Source organism: Lagenorhynchus albirostris, chromosome 4, assembly GCF_949774975.1.
Source record: "Lagenorhynchus albirostris chromosome 4, mLagAlb1.1, whole genome shotgun sequence".
NCBI classification, from domain to species: Eukaryota; Metazoa; Chordata; class Mammalia; order Artiodactyla; family Delphinidae; genus Lagenorhynchus; species Lagenorhynchus albirostris.
The window spans coordinates 62,438,706-62,456,686 of record NC_083098.1 but is presented as its reverse complement, the minus strand read 5'-3'; the positions used below and the strand labels follow the sequence as shown (position 1 = coordinate 62,456,686).

General features: G+C 35.6%; 1 protein-coding gene across 1 annotated transcript in view; it reads right to left on the bottom strand.

Annotated features, from left to right (window-relative positions):
• The window catches only part of TMPRSS11E (transmembrane serine protease 11E), a 53,850-nt gene that overhangs the window by 17,417 nt on the left and 18,452 nt on the right, over positions 1–17,981 (bottom strand). Inside the window, exons 2-5 of the mRNA XM_060148077.1 lie at positions 14,574–14,698; positions 9,889–10,010; positions 7,636–7,703; positions 4,030–4,193 (exon numbers count right to left, since the gene is read on the bottom strand). Of these exons, the coding sequence (XP_060004060.1) occupies positions 4,030–4,193; positions 7,636–7,703; positions 9,889–10,010; positions 14,574–14,698 (479 nt within the window). The remainder of the gene's footprint in view (positions 1–4,029; positions 4,194–7,635; positions 7,704–9,888; positions 10,011–14,573; positions 14,699–17,981) is intronic.

Here is a 17,981-nt window from a genome sequence, read left to right as displayed (position 1 = left end):
TAGGATGCTTTGTATTTCTGCAGTGACTGTTGTAACTGTTCCATTTTCATTTCTAATTTTATTTATTTGGGTCCTCTCCCTCTTTTTCTTGATGAGTCTGGCTAGTGGTTTATCAATTTTGGTTATCTTCTCAAAGAACCAGCTGTTAGTTTTATTGATCTTTGCAATTGTTTTCTTTGCTTCTATTTCATTTATTGTTGCTCTGATCTTTATGATTACTTTCCTTCTACTGTTTGGGTTTTCTTTGTTCTTCTTTCTCTAGTTGCTTTAGGTGTAAGATTAGATTGTTTGTTTGAGATTTTTCTTGTTTCTTGACGTAGCACTGTATTGCTATAAACTTTCCTCTTGCTACATCCCACAGGTTTGGGTCATTGTGTTTTCGTTGTCATTTGTTTGTAGGTATTTTTTTATTTCCTCTTTGATTTCTTCAGTGATCTCTTGATTATTTAGTGACATATTTTTTAGCCTCTATGTGTTTGTTTTTTTACAGTTTCTTTTCCAGTAATTGATTTCTAATCTCATAGCATTTTGGCTGGAAAAGGTGCTTGATACAATTTCAATTTTCTTAAATTTTCCACTGCTTGATTTGTGACCCAAGATGTGATCTATCCTGGAGAATGTTCCATGCGCACTTCAGAAGAAAGAGTATTCTGCCACTTTCGGGTGGAATGTCCTGTAAATATCAATTAACTCTATCTGGTCTATTGTATTATTTAACAAGACCCATATATATTCTGTCTACAAGAGACCCATTTCAGACCTAGGGACACATACAGACTGAAAGTGAGGGGATGAAAAAAGATATTCCACGCAAATGGAAATCAAAAGAAAGCTGGAGTAACAATACTCACATCAGATAAAATAGACTTTAAAATAAAGACTGTTACAAGAGATAAGGAAGGACACTACATAATGATCAAGGGATCAATCCAAGAAGAAGATATAACAGTTATAAATATTTATGCATCCAACATAGGGGCACCTCAATACATAAGGCAAATGCTAACAACAATAAAAGGGGAAATTGACAGTAACACAATAGTAGGAGGGGACTTTAACACCCCACTTACACTATGGACAGATCATCCAAACAGAAAATAAATATGGAAACACAAGCTTTAAATGGCTTTGCATGTTGATACTATTAAAAAAAGAAGTAAGGAGACTCAAAATGGAGTGACTTGTTGTAAGTCCTATATCAGCAAACCACCTAATACCTAGCCTAATTGCAGTTTCAGCATGTCTCAGGAATGTGACCTTTAATCAGTCAATCTGGAATTACCTGGTCGGCACCAGTGAAGTAATCTGTCTGATAGACCCCACCTACTCCCAAATGAAGTTGCCATTTCATGACACAGTCCACTCTGTTAGAAAGCTTCCTTGTTTCACCTCCTTCTGGCTATAAAAATCTTCCGTTTTGTACAGCTCCTCAGAGCTCCTATCTATCTGCTAAGGCGGAATGCTGCACAATTTGTGAATCATTAAATAAAGACAATTAGATCTTTAAATTTATTTAGTTGAATTTCTTTTTTTTTTTTTATACAATACTACTAACAGGGCTGACTTCATGGGTGTGTGACTTGTGTATCTGCACTGAGTCCTGCTCTCAGCATGCCATCTCACTTGGTTTAATGTTCACTGTCTTGAAATTCATAATAATTTTATCTCATAACATGTTTGGAAGTGAATTTTGACAGGATAATAGAGATGGTATGGGCAGGGGAGATATACACAATAGGTGTGCCCATGGATTCTTGCTACCTCATTTGTATATATCATGCACAATATCCTAAGAACTAAGAATTCCAGTGGACCCACAATGTTTAGCAAACTCAAAGTGAGTATAAGTGTGTGATGTCTACCACTGTGTAAGCAGAGGGCAGTGACAGTCTCAGGAGGCTGTTTTCTGTTTGAACCAGAACTTGCTTAGAACACAAAAGAAGGCAATGGCATTCTAATAAACATGAATGACTAAGGGACCCTCTCATATCCTTTCTTGCTCCTGTTGTTTCTTTGTATTAGCCAACAGCTTCAGCTGAAAATAATGACATATAAGGATATTTTGGTTCTTCCTCACATAAGCTGAAGGTAGAGAGCATTGGTAAAATGTGCCTGTATCAAGAAGGGAAATAAAAAATGTTGAGCTAGACTTCTGTAGTGTTTCCATTGCATGGAACCAAAATACATGCATGGATGAGCTATGAAATACAGTTGTATAATTTTCATGATTCCAAATAAAAGTTAAATGCTTTTATATTTACATTTGAAATTGACATTTCACAATATAAAGGTGAACAGCAAAACTCATGCTAGTAATTTAAAGTTTGGATTTTTTTCACTTAGAAATCATTAATTAACAAGTAAAAATGCCATGATAAGTCGAGAGAGACCATGAAAGAAAGCAAAGTCTTATATCTTAGTACCTTTAACAGCATTGTTTAATTGCTTTTCAAAGAGTCCTACACTTTCACTTTGCACTGGGCCCGACAAATTACATAGCTGGCCCTGACAAGTGAGCCTCCTTTTCTAAGCAAGTAGAGGGGCTGACCACCAGGTTAGGCCTCTAGTTACATCTGTCAGCTTTTATATCAGCACTTGTATTCATTCTTTCTACTTGTCCCCTATTGTGTAGTTTCTAGTGCTGCCATATCCAATATTCTATTCACTAGCCACATGCGCCTAGTGAGCTCTTGAGATGTGACTGAAATGCGCTGTAAATATAAAATATACAATAGATTTCAAAGACTTATTACAAAAAAAAATCTCACGAGTAATATTTACATGGGCTATTTGTCAATATAAATTACATTGTGAATACAATGTAAATTACATTAGCATTTCAACCAGTAGTCAGTTATTGGACTACTTGTTGAAATAGTACTACTTTGGATATATTGGGTTAAATATATAAATTATTTAAATACATTTCACATGTTTACTCTTACTTTTTTTTTTTTTTAACATCTTTATTGGGGTATAATTACTTTACAATGGTGTGTTAGTTTCTGCTTTATAACAAAGTGAATCAGTTATACATATACATATGTTCCCATATCTCTTCCCTCTTGCGTCTCCCTCCCTCCCACCCTCCTACTCTTACTTTTTTAATGTGCCTACTAGAAAGTTTAAGATCCTACATGTGGCTGGCACACTATTTCCACAGACTAGCATTGTTCTATAGCACATGACTTAGCTTTAACCAGTCTTTTATTTTCCCTAAGGATCTCCTATTTTTTTACTTTCTAGTAATGAGGACCTATCACTGTCTATCTTGTCCCCCTGCCCTGACAAAAACAAAAACCTCAGATTTTTCAAATTAGTTGTAAAATATACCAAAAATAATTTATACCAGAAACTAAATTATAAACTTTTCATCAGTAAAGGGCCTAAGTAAAGAAGCTAAAACAAAAACCTCAGATTTTTCAAATTAGTTGTAAAATGTACCAAAAATAATTTATACCAGAAACTAAATTATAAACTTTTCATCAGTAAAGGGCCTAAGTAAAGAAGCTAAAACAAAAACCTCAGATTTTTCAAATTAGTTGTAAAATGTACCAAAAATAATTTATACCAGAAACTAAATTATAAACTTTTCATCAGTAAAGGGCCTAAGTAAAGAAGCTAATGACATTTGAAAGCAAATATGTGGATGGCATGAACCTTTCCATCCATCATACTCAGAACATAAAAAGTAAGCAACAAGAAAAAGAAGAGGAATAAACGCACAAAGCCACTTTCTCCATTTATCATTGGATTCTATAGCTAAAGTGTAAGCCCCAACATAGAAAAAGAACACAGGCTCAGGGGTTAATGACAGACTTGCATGGGTGGTGTAAGTTTAAGGTAGTATTAAAAAATTTTAAACTTCATTAGAACCAATTTAGTCCAAAAGAAATATTCTGTTGGTGGCAAGATCCCTACAATGAAAGACATCCAAAAACGTTTTAAAAAATCAGTGCCCAAGACCAAACTTAACATGGAGCTATTCTATGTAAGAGAATTGAACTACATAATAGGAAATAAACTTACTTTTAATTTCAACAAGTTCAGGATGGAATTTAGGGTGTCCTACAGCATCTTGCAGCTTTTTATGTAGAACATGTTGAATAATTTTATTTACGGTTTCAGGATCCTCAGAAGAGGGAAATCTAAAAATCAGCAGCATATGAGCCAATACTCCATGTTCCTCTTGACTATGGACCAAAAAGGAAAAAAAAAAAAAAGAGAAAGATGGTTTTTAAAGATAAAGTTCCAAATAAGATTTATGGTAATATCAAACTATTTTTTTCTTTATCATTCATTTGAAGCACAAACACAAAACAAATCCATAAATGCAATTTTAAAAGTTTTAATTTGTTTTCTTCTGTACTCCTATTGCTTGTCATATATAGAACTCCCATCTCAACCTCTCTGATAAACAACTAGTATGCTCATGATCTCTCTTACCACCATAGGATCTAGTTAAATACTTGGGTTATTAATATAAAAAATAATTCTCTTGTCAACAATTCAAAATTATCAAATAAAATGTATGGTAAATATGAAATCAACTCTGGCTTTGGCTTTCAGGCTTAATTTCCAGTGGCTTAAGTAAATCCAGTGATTTCTCCTAAGCAGCCTTCAGGCTATCCTAAACAACTCCCAATCCTAAGGACATTAGAAAGCTTGAGCAAGTTGTTTTGACTTCACGTGATTATATTTCCAAGATAGAGTGTTCACTAGCTTTAGCATTATTTGAATGAATTACTACTTTGGAATCATCCTTGACTACACTTTCATTCTCTGTCAGTTACTCTACCCCTTCTTTTCAAATGCAATCAGTTCCCTTTTAGTCTGGGTGCAATAAGCTGCCTCAGTGCTGGGCCCTGGGATGGGTGAGCCTAAGTGCATGGGCCCTTTAAGAGCCATCTCCCAGATGGCTACAGTTTTGTGGTTCTCAGAACTCAAGCACTGTTTATTTTCAAAGTTAGATGTTTTGGAGGCTCATCTCTCAGGTGCACATCCTAAAAGTTGAGGTGCCTGATATGGGGTTCGAACCCTTCAGTCACCAGGGAGAATCTCTGGGTTTTGAGTTTTCTTCTGGTGTGGATTGCTCTGCGGGGGTGGAGTTTATGACAAAATTGTGTCCCATTGTCTCCAGCCTGCTTCAATGTGGTTTTCTTCTCATTTGCCCAATGTGTAGTATTTACTCAGCCAACTTTTTTTTTTTTAAGGGAAAATTGTTTCTTATGTAGCTGCAGACTCAGTGTGTCCATGGGAGAAGGTGAGTTTAGTTCTTCCTACTTCACCATCTTGAACCAGAACCCCAAACAATTTTACTCCTCACTGTATACTGCATCAACTCCTATGCTCCCAAACTGTAAGTGTGAATATAAATTAGAATCTCATTTTTGGAAGGCAGTTTATCTGTTATAAATTCGACTATCCATCTTCTTTGATGCAGCATTTCTGCTTTTAGAAGTTTAATTTTCAAATACACTCTTTTGTGTGCAAGGAGATACGTACACATATGTTGTCATAACCTTATTTTTAAATCAGAAAAATACGTAACAACCCAAGTGTTCATCAAAAGGGCATTGGCTAAATCAATCTTGACATATACTTGTAGTGAAATACTATACAGCCAGCTAAAGAATGAAATAGATCTATATGCAGTCATTGGGAAAATGTTAAATATAAGTTGTTAACAAAATGTATCATTTCTGGGTGTGAAATTATTGGAGAGGGGGCTTTCGCTTTCTATTTTTTGTAATACTGTGTTATTTGAATTTTATAAAATTTTCTATTGTTTTTGTAATCTGAAAAAAACAAATAGGACTTTAAAGAGATTATTGTTATATATCTTATCCCATTTCACTGCCTCAGTAACCCTATCATCTATTACTTACTCTTTCTTATTTATCTTAAACTGTTCCTATACTGGCTGGCTAATAGAGACAAAAACAAACAAAACTCTCCCTCTACCCAGCTATACAATTTATCTCACACCTTCATATCACAGAAAACCTTCTTAAATGGGTAAATTACATTCTGCCTCATATTTACTTCATTGCAGTCTGAATCCTCCCCTTCTGTTCCACTGAGTTGTTTCTCTGCTTGAACACTAATGACTTCCTCATTGACATTTCCAATGGATTCTTTCTAGTCACATTACTTGGCGTCTCAGGAGTCTTGTTGATGCTGACCACTCACTCCCTGAAACGTTCTGTTGTTAGCTTCAGTGGTGCCTCTCTTGTTTCTTCATTTTTCCTGCTCCTTCCCTATTTCCTAGGTTCCTATTTTTCTTCTATTTCCTTAAATACTGTCATTCTTCAAGCTTTCTTCATCATCCTTTTTTTTCTTGCATTACTCCTTTTCTGAGAAATTCTGTTGACACCCACACTTTCTAATACTTTGAGTTGATGTTGAGCAAATTTATGTCTTCAGCTCAGTTTCCATTTCCTCCCTTATGTCAGACGCATATTTCAGGCTCGTAAGTTCCCTTAGTACCTCAAATCAACATCTCTAAGACTGACTTTATCTTTCCAACAAATTACACTTCTTCATATTGTAGTAACAGAAGAAAGAATGAGTAGCAAGGTTTCTGGGATGAAGGCGTAAACAAAATAGAAAGTTATTTGGAAGACAGAATTGGTAGTTATTCATAAAGTGCAAGGGGCCCAGGAAAGGGAGGAGTGTGGGATGACTTCCAGTTTTCTCATTAGTGTGATTGGGTTTTTCTTGAGTTTAAGAATTTTCTGTGAAACCTCCATGTGGAGGTGTGCATGGGCAGGCATATAGTTCTAAAAATCAGGACAACAGTTTAGACTGGAAATAGAAACTTGGGTTTCAATAGCACATGAAACCATGTTGTGGGTGGATGAAGTCCCCTTGAGAGAGTGAAAATTTAAGAACTGGAGAAGCAGATCTAAGAAAAAGTAAAAATTCAAACACCAAACAGTATGGAATTTTCAGGAGTGAGCAAACTAACACCTCAGAGATGTCAACTAAGTAATAAACTGAGAAGTAACTTGGAGTTTTTGTCATTGAAATAGTGTTGGAAATAGCTCTTGTTTTATTTTGAAAATAAAAATAATTTGTATTAAGACGATACATTACTTAAGATCCTCATATAGTATTTTGCTTAAAATGTTATGTTCTGGATTCTATTTATTGATGGTTGATGATCAGATCTGAGATCTTAAGTATTTGTAGAAAAAATGAGTGGAATGAAAGAAAGGAAAGAAAATTGGTAGGAAGGAGAACCAAGAGGAGAAGAAAAATCTCATCTACTACACTATTTTACATAGGACACTTATTTGCTATTAAACCGAGGGATGTGGCTTAGGTCCCTATTTGTGCTAATTAGGCATTCCAAAAAAACACACAAACAAACAAACAAAAAAACAGTTCTATAACATAGCCACCAATAACACTTCTGTCCCTCAAAATCATCTTGCAAATGCCTTGTTTTGAATTTAAAGACTGAGTAAGGCACATTGTAACCCATGACTTATACAGAGCAGGTACCAAATTAACGTCTGTTGAATTGAATTATATCATATCATTAACACTTCAGACAGTATTTATTACTGACCAGGTTAACAGCTTTAGCTTTAAATTATATTCAGAAGTCAGCATTTTAGATCTACATACCTGAACTTGATAATGTGAGACTTGACAAATGCTTGCCTCAATGAAGATTTATGAAATGCATTATTCACCTGTTCCAAAAATATTCAAAATACGTCAGCAAGGATAATTTTCTGAAATTCTGCAAATTGATTCAAAGCTTAAAAACATTTTTAAAAAACTTAAAAACAAAACACATTGACTGACATTTCACAATGTGCTAAACTTGAGGAATCTCTTTTTGTATTCTACTCAGTGATTTCAACTGAACTCTGCCTTAGGAATTATAGGAACTGGGGAACCATAGTAGGGGGGCCAGGAGTGACATCTTCTATGTTACACTCAGAAAAAGACAAAAGAGAATAAACAGATTGGGTTTTGAAAAGTAAGAGTAAGCATCCACACCGTGAGATACAGATTTTTACAGTAGATAAACAAAGGAAGTGAAAAAGCTCTGTCAAGTGGTAGATCATAAAAATAAGGACAATCTATGGCCACACCATCCTGAACATGCTGGATCTCATCTAATCTCAGAAGCTAAGCAGGGTCGGGCTTGATTAGTACTTGGAAGAGGGAAATGAATGCATAATGGTGTCACATGCTTCTCAAACCTGGTGAAAAAGTTACCAAATATCCTGTCTTAATCTGCACTCAATTCAGCACTCAAGATGCTCTTAGGAAGGCCCAGGTGAACTGGGATACATAGCCTAATACCTCCTATAAGGTTTATTCTAATAGGGTGGAAGAATGTATTTTGTGGAGGTATTTCTTACTACTACAAATAAGAATTCTAGCCAACTTAAATTTTTAAATTAAAAGTCAAGATAAACACAGCAAGTGTTTCTTGTTTTCACTGTATGGATATTTACCAAATACAGATACTACAAGCTGGTAATTGACTGACAGAAACAATGAGCCTTTTTATTCTTTCTTACATTTTGTTTGACTTCTGAGTCTTTGTGCCCAAGGAAAGTTACTTCAATTATGAGACAAATCAGCACAATTCAAATGAGTTCTCTAATGACAGCATTCACTTGGAAATATTTATTTAAAGGTTTATTTTTCATCAAACAATTTCAAAATTATTAATTTTTAAGAGTGTTAGAGTCTTATTTATATTCCTATATATTTAAGTCAGTCTGGATCTTATAAAAATTTTAGTGAATGGCACAAAAAACAAGGAAAATAGTTGCATCTTTACTTGATCTCTTTAGTTCTATTTCCTTTCCTTTAATATATGTTATATTTTAAGCAGATATATATATATATATATATATATATATATATATCCTAAAATATAGCTCCTTAAAAAGAGCTTATTTGATATTTCCCTGGTTTGGTGTTTACAAGTACAAATACAACCAGGATTTGACCCTCTCCTCAGCAAAGTATCCAAATCCTCAGGCTCCTAGTCTACCAGGCAGTTTCTAGGTGGGCCACTGCCATTCTGTTCTCACTCAGGATATTGGAACTGGAAGACAATTTGGAAATTTTCTAGTCTAGTGCCTTAATTTTCACATAAGAGAATTTTTCCAGAATGATAAAGAGATATGTCAATGACACATCACTGGCTAGTAAATGGTACTAGAACTAGGTGTCCCAACTCCTAGTTTAGGGTGCTTTCCATCACATCATTTCACTAATTACTTCACAGACTACCAGGAAAAGTCTAAATTATTCTCTAAGTAGTCTGACAATGAAGAGAAGTCATCACCCAGGCTCTTGCTCTTTTGGCCTATACTGCTAAATTTTCCACTATTTAAAATATTCAGTTCATTCCTCAGGATGAATGTTGATGCCCTAAGGATAAAGATGAATATCCAAGGATTTCCTATAGACTTATGTACCAAAAACTTGTCCAAGGTTGGATATTTTAAAATACTAAGATACTTCTCAAGTATGGGTCTGAATAGTTTCAATCTTGTGTCCTTTTGCTAAAGGTCTCTTTAGGAAATCAATGATACAACAACTGTATCTTGGGTCACCCTAACATTCTCAGAATTTCTAGACTCTGCTGATCAATACTGTAGCACTAGCTAAGGAAGGGCGAGTAGGAGGTACAAAAAGAAATGGCTAAAAGTCACTAGGTTTAGCCCTGTAAGGCATATTCCTCCAATTCATGTATTGTTAGTTTTGTCATATATCTCGCAGGTAGGGCCTCTCCCCATTTTGCAAGATATACAAGATCAGTTGAATGGATGTTTGAGAAGCTAGGATACTAAAAATTATGGTAAAAAGTGATAGCAAATACCCTAGAAGTGGGAATAAAATGCTTACCATTGATTCAATTTTCTGGCTCATTTCTGTGAAATTTTTAGAAGCCTCTTTTCCAAACTCATCATATAGTTTGTCACTTGTAAATGACAATGTGCTATAGTAATTGTAGGTTGTCTTTTTATCTGCAAGGATAGAGGAAAAAACTCATCATACTTTTTATCAGATGTGTGTAAAGCATCATCATTTCCCCATTTGGTAGTTGCTAGACAGACTGAGACAGGAAACAGTGTAAAGCATCATCATTTCCCCATTTGGTAGTTGCTAGACAGACTGAGACAGGAAACAATGCTACCCTGGTCAACATCTCCATCATCCTGTTCTGACCTTCATGGTTATCTCAAGATAAAAGACAACAACGTTCATCATCATAAGATTTAGAGTATAAAAGCCATATGAAATGCTTGGTGTTCCTGTAGGCTAATTAGTCATGTGTTATCCATTCCTGAATAAGCCACAAGAAGCAGTAAGTCACACCATCTGAGCATATCAACAGGAATAGATTCGGAAGCTTCCCAAGAGTAAATGCGTTTTTATATTTTAAAAGTAGATTTCTTCCAATTCCATAAACTACACATCAATTCTTGCCATAGGGACTCTAGTGTAAGAATATTTATTTTGGATAAGGAGACGAGGGTAGGGATTAAAATGCTAGGAGCTCAGTATATAGAAGTTTAAGGAGGTAGAGTTGCCACTGGACATAACCCTCCAGAGACACTACTTAGTTTCACCTGGTTCCCTTGTCACTCTATTTATTTTCTCCCACCAGCCATAGGAATTGGTTTGTCTGTTTCTTTAGCCATTGTCTCCACTTTCTGCATCCAGTTCAAGCAGCCCATGTTTTTGATCTGCTGAAGAATTAGTGCAACAATTCAAGCTTTTCCTCTACCCTCCTGTACATGAAGCAAGCACAGAGCTCAGAAGAGTCATTCCATGAATATTCAGCTGACTATCTTTTCTGTGAGAGACTCTGTGCCAAGCATCTGGAACATGATGGTTGCGTGTGGTTATGATAGAAAAATGGAGTGTGCCTCATCAATCTCAGGTGCTCTCTTGCTTCTCATCCTTTCCCTCACTTAAACCCCAGAGGGAAAGGAAACTAACATTAGACACCTGTGTCCCAAGCATATTTGCATATCTCATTCAATTTAAAATAACTCCCATAAGAAAGTAGTATTATCCACATTTAACAGATAAGGTCTACCGTCTCAGAAGTGTAAATAAATTGCCCAACCTTAACATGACGTGGCCGGAAAAGACTGAACTGGGTTTCAAGCTAAGGTCTAATTCCCAAAGCACAAATTTTCATTATATATTGCTTCTTGGAGTGGAAAAAACCAAATACACTCACTGAGGCTATAGGAGAAATCTCTAGTTTTACATGAGAGTTATATAAGAAAAAAAAAAAAAAACTACCAGTAAATTCCAAAAGAATATTCTAGCCATCCAGAGGATTTGTTGGGACAGAAAGGGAAACCTCTGGTCAGACTCGGACAAGGCCTGGGGAGGGGTTGGTTATGCATAAAGGAGATGGATGACACTGAAAGGTCAGGGTCTCCTGAGCATTAGCCACTTAAGTGAGGGTCTAGGGAGGATTTGCCTTTCTCCCTCTCTTTCACTGAATGACCTTGCCCTTGCCCTGAGGACTGTTTGACCTGAAATGCAAGCAGATCACAATATACACAATTTCAAGTAACATTTTAAATTTATCTAAATATTGACCAATAGTTTACTTTAGGTCTAAAGTTGGGCCCAACATGTATCCGGAGAAAACCATAATTCAAAAAGATACACATACCCCAATGTTCATTGCAGTACTATTTGCAATAGCAATTGTGTTGTATTGTAAATTTACTGTTACAATACATGGAAGCAACCTAAATGTCCATTGACAGAGGAATTGGTAAAGAAGAGGTGGTACATATACATAGTGGAATAAGAAAGCCATAAAAAAGAATGAAATAATGCCATTGGCAGTGACATGGATGGACCTAGAAATTGTCATACTGAGTGAAGTCAGACAAAGACAAATATCATATGATATTGCTTATATGTGGAATTTTAAATAATGGTACAAGTGAACCTATTTACAAAACAGAAATAGAGTCACAGATGTAGAAAACAAATTTATGGTTACCAAGGGGGAAATGGGGGGAGGGATAAATTGGGAGATTGGGATTGACATATACTCACTACTAGATATAAAATAGATAAATAATAAGAACCTACTGTATAGCACAGGGAACTCTATTCAATACTCTGTAATGACCTGTATGAGAATAGAATTTTAAAAAGTGGATATATGAATATGTATAACTGATTTACTTTGCTGTACGGCAGAAACTACACAACACTGTAAATCAACTATACTCCAATAAAAATTAATTAAAGAAATAAAGTTGGGCCCAAGATTCTGCATTTCTAACAAGCTCCTAGATGAGGCGGATGTTGCTGGTACCTAACCACATGTTGAATAGTAAGGTTCTAAAGAGGAGGAAAACATACTCTTCTACATCCTTAGACCTGTTTCTTTTCAGTTATTAGATTGAATTATTTGAAACTGCCATTTATATAGGTTAAAAATGGTCAAATATCAGCAATTTTATATGCTTCAACCAAATGAACAACTTATCTATAGTCAATATTTTAATTTGCCTGATAGACTCAAATAGGTTGCTAAGTGTCAAAACATATTTCCAGTTACCAGAATTATATGGCATGTGCAGTTGTTGAAAAATATTATTGAGAATATTAACAGAGAAGAAAAATAAGGATGAACATGAGTTTGCTGATAATTTTCTAACAGCTTTGTGATTCTATAACCTACAATGATGTTCATAATAGATTCACCTGCTGTCAGTCAAATCACAAAAGGGACAGAAACGCAGTCCCAAAGGCCACTGGATAAAAACTGAACACACAGTTCTATGCTGTCCTGGGTTTTATGCCAAAATGATGCAGTCTGATTACCTCCATCTTTATCTGCCTGTTTCTACAATAGATTTGTTTGGCTCAGTTTGGTTATCTAGGCATGCCAGCACCTAAATTCTCATGTGTTATATCTACTCTGTTCTTAGGTTATATCTCTAAACAAAAGACAGATCACAAATATGACAGTAACACATATCATAACAATTGCTGTTTATTCAGGTGTGGTGTGTGGGCAGTGAACGTTGTGTGTTCCATATTACTCAGCTTATCATCCCAACAATAGGGTACACAGGAACAGGTTACTGAAATCTTACCAGGTTTTTATTGTATGCATATGAGTAAGATTTGTAAGCCTTATAATACTTGGCTTGGGAAGAGGCAAAGGAGAAGTAGTAAGAACATTTTCTCTCACTGAATTAATAAGATCCCTAACATGACTAGGAATTCCTTGTTAAGTCAGACAAACCAAAATATGCCCCAAGAAAATATCGTAGGTATAATTCATTTATTTTTATCATTCAGTATTCAGTAAACATTAATTATCTAATATGCGCCTAATAAGTTCTTTAATAAGTTCTAGAAATATAAAAATGAGTAAAACATAGGTGTCCATGGAGAGGAATAATGATGCTTACAACATAATGGGACTTAATATATTCAGAATAGAACTGTAGAATTATAAAGTTATTTTAGCTATTCTTTTTATACTAAAAAAACATGCTCCAGAGAAATTATCAAAATGCAGATAGTCCAAATTCAAAGAACTGCATGTGGGCAAATTCTACCCCCCCCCCCAAAAAAATCTTTGAATACTTTTTCTTTCAGGAATAATCCACCTTGTTTAGGAAATTGAGATTGGATTTGTGTCTGCTAGTAGAAGATAACCAGTTTACAGATCACCATCTCTCTTTACAAAAAAGCAACTGCTACAAATTCCCAATTCAATTAGAATCCAGTGATTAGCTTCTTTGGTTACAGGGTCTTGAACATCAAAGCATTATCTAGTCACTAAGGGAGATATTAAACAAATAGGTCAAAGTGGAGTCAACTAATTAAAACCTGAGACAGAGTAAGAAGGAAACTTCAGAAGGGTTGTTATGCCCTAGAAGAATAGTTCTGAAGTACCCTGGGGACCTTTCTAATAACATAGCAGTGTTCAGGGTTCATCTAGCAGGGAGGTACCTGATTACCACAGAGTGAACCTCTTTGTAATTAATATTCTCAGCATATCCTATCTCCTTTAATCACTTGCAATATATACCAAGATGATTTTAAAATAACGAATAGGCATTTATTCAACAATATATTACTATAAGCATTTTCCTGACTTACTAGTACAAAATAGAGCCTACTTCCCTATGATCCCTGATTGTACAATTTATTGAGCTGTCGGGATTTCAATGAGTTGGAGTTATTTTAAATCAAGATGATTGTCTTATGACCTCAAACAACCCCAAACATTGGACTGTAGCTTTCCTATGGTTTTCCCTTAATTAAGACTTGATTATTGCTGTTAATGAATATGAAAACTAGCATGCTATTCCCAGCAGGAAGCATTGCTACATCAAAGATAGAAGAAAGAATCCTCCTTGGCTTGTGAGGATTAAATGAGTAACAAGGCTGGTGAAGAGTTCTTTGTACCAGCTATGCAAACAAATTATAGAAATGAATGAATAAGCTTGAGGCAAATCAAAACAGGTATATAATCAGGAAATATTTGAGGTAAATCACTTGATGCCAGGGCAACCCATACTTACTGTATCTCACATAATGAACGATGAGTCCGATGCACACTGCCAGGACAATCAGGGATATAAAGGTGATGAGGCCAATAACCCAGGGCTCCAAACGAGCTCTCCTCCTGGCCCTCACCACAGCTGGCCTGAGAAAGAAAGCAAACGATGGATTATATTACAGTGCACACCCATACCCACTCCTTAGGTGAAGTAGATATTCCTGGGGAACTAATTCAGGACACTCAGTTAGAAGGAAGAGTACTGTTTTGTTTTAGAACACACCCTAATCCCTGGCTGCTGAAACCATTCCTGGCTCTGGTTGCTTGACCTTAGGCAGGTAATTTGACTTCTCTGTATCTCAGTTTCCTCATTCAAAAAATGAAGATGATAATGATAGTACCAATCTTATAGGATTATTGTAAGAATTAAATGAATTACTGTATGTAAAGTGCCTACAACAGTGCCTCGCATGTAGAAAGTTTCCTGAGCCAGCTATGTGCAAGATACCAAGTCGGGCACTTCCACTGTAGAATCTTAAATGGCCTATTATATATGTTACAGTTTGAACCATATTAGGTTGAGGGCAGAGTTTCTAATTCTATTCTCTTACTATTTTTCTGAAACAAACTTAGAAGATACACATAAGAGATAACCAGAGGTCTCTTCTAAAGAACCTGAGTGTTTGAGCTAATATTTACCTCTAAACTTCAGCAATGCTGCAGGAAATCCCTTCTACATGAAACTTCCTCAACCTCTCCCATTTGTTCTGCCTTCAAAAATACATGTTACTGAAAAATGTTGCTCAACCTGATTTTTGTTTGATTAGTAAAGTTGCCATTCCCTTGTGTTAAAATAGCTGCTAAACAAACTCAAAAGTTAGGGAAAATGAAATAAGTCAGAGTTGGCCAAGTTGTTTAAATACGATGCTGTTATTTTAAATTTCTTGAGGTATTTAGCACGTTGGTAGAATCAAGGCATGTGTTCTTATCTCCAGAGCAGTCTGGTACAAGAACTGAGGGAAAGGGAAGTGTTATCCTGAAGGAGCACCTGGGGTTGCTTCAGAATAAAGAGAATTCCAAGTCCAGCCCTTTCCTTACCAGCTTGGACAAGTTATTTAGACTCTGAACTAAGTTTGTCCATCTGTCAAGATGACAGCCTACCCATTCTGTTTAAAGCACATGGTTGACTGTGGGACCCAGAATGAGATCATGAATGTGAAAACTTCTTGGAAACTGTGAAGCATTTCACAGTAAATAATCGTTGCTTACAGAAATCAAGAGAACTCTGTTTCCTGATAATACAAGACCAGGAAGTGACATAATCATTCTGGTCCCTGGCATACCATCATCCCATCTTGGCTCTGTCTCAATGTCCTGTTTGGTGGGAACACTGTTGCAGAAGTCAACAGTTTCATCACTACATGACTCTGCCCTGCTGAAGTCACTGGAATGTAGTGGAAGGCTCCAGGGACTCTACTTGGTCTCCTCCCTTATTTCTGTGATATCCCCATGGGGCTGTAGCTGAGGAAACTATCTTTCTCTCCCCAATCTCTTCCATCTCCAGTTCTCCCTTGAGTGGGATTCCAAGCACCTGTTCCTACAATGACAATTACTGTAATATAAAAAGACTTCTCCACTTCTCTTCTGCACACTTCTTACGTGAAAACATGCGTAAGAAACTTATAAATTGACTCCTGTTCCTTCATCCCTGAATGCTTGCTATTCATTTCTTGTAGAAGAAAGGAGATGCATATAGCAGACATAAGCAAAAGTTTGGAGGGAATATGGGGAGGGAAGGGCTTCTCAACTAGTTTCAATACATGTCAGATGAAGAATATGAATTTGTAAATGTAGGAAACAATTGTTATTGATATAATCATCAAAAGAATATGTAGAACTGTGAAATATAAGACAGAAGCTCTATTTATTCTACAATAACTCTTAATCAAGACAGAAAATTAAAACAATGCAGCCATTAAATTGATGAGGTAGAGCTACCCGTATTAACATGCAAAATGTCAATGATATATTTTAATGAAAAAATATTGCAGAATAATATGCATGCTATGTTCCAGTTTTTGTACATGATAAAGCTATATGTGTAGGTGCATAGTGAAGTATATAGAAAGACACACAAAATTTTTAACAGTAAGAAGTGGAATAACAGAAGTAAGAGAGCAACTTTAATTTTAATTTAGGTACTTTTTATGTTATGATGGATTTTAAAAAAAATCATGGCTTTCGAATTAAATGAGAGAGAGAGAAAAAAGAGAGAGAAAGTAACGAGGACGGTTATACATGTCTCTTCATGGAGTTCCTATCACTATCTTGTTTGAGGTACTGCTGTGTCTTCTTTTCCTGTCTCCCACCTTTCAAAACTATTTTAGGGATGCTCTGTCTTTGGTGGCTTTGAGGGAAATAATAGGGATAGTATGGGATAAAGAAAAAAGAGAATCCATCAAAAACACTTTGAATAAACAGTTAAGAGAGTATGTTTCTGATTCTGACCACCAACCTACTGTATAGTGTGGTACCAGCAGATTCACTTCTCTCCCTTATTTTCTCCATATGAAAAACAAGGATAAGAATTCCAGACCCTTCCTAACTTGATGAGCTCTTAGAGATAAAAATGATGAAGTATTTCATTACTTTGAGCTGCCCAGTAGAAAATCATTGTACAAATAGTAAGGACTATTATTATTATCATCATTATTTTAATTATTAATAATAATGGTAATGACCACATTACTGAGATTTTTTCATTTGAAACATTATCTCTTCCTTTCCCAGTCTGTATGAGATTGCTTTTCAAACTGATTCACCCCGTTCCTTAATTACTTTTTTTGTTTGTTCTCTCAGCAAGTGATTCCATACTGAATTGCTCCAAATTAGATGTAGTAGAAGTGTGCTAAAAAAAATTAGTAAAATGGAGGAATAAATCTATTTTACATATCAACAGACACTTGTGTAGCTAACCTCTTCCTGCACATAAACACTTGTCCAATCATTACTGGGGCCTGTTGAAACTTACATGAACCTGCTCTTATAAAACCACCTTCAGACAGACTGGATAAATTCTAATAGCTTCAGTGGTATCAGATTTCTTTCTACGATTTTTCTTTTCAATTGAGGATGTGTAATTAGACGGTGAATGTAGCAGGTGAATATAGCAGTTAAAATATGGTTATATTTTTATAATCTCCAAATTACCAGAAGACAAGTCCAGAGGTGCATTATCATTATCACTTCTTAATGTGTCTTTTTCTAGAATAGTATAAGAAAGAAAAGCAGCAGAAACAACAACAAAAAGAGGAGAGGAAAAAGCATACTACCACAAATAACCCACATGGCAAACACTGGAGAACCATAAGTCAAGGCTCACAGTGCTTCAGAGGAAAGTTTACCAGAACAAACGCTTTCCTAACACCAC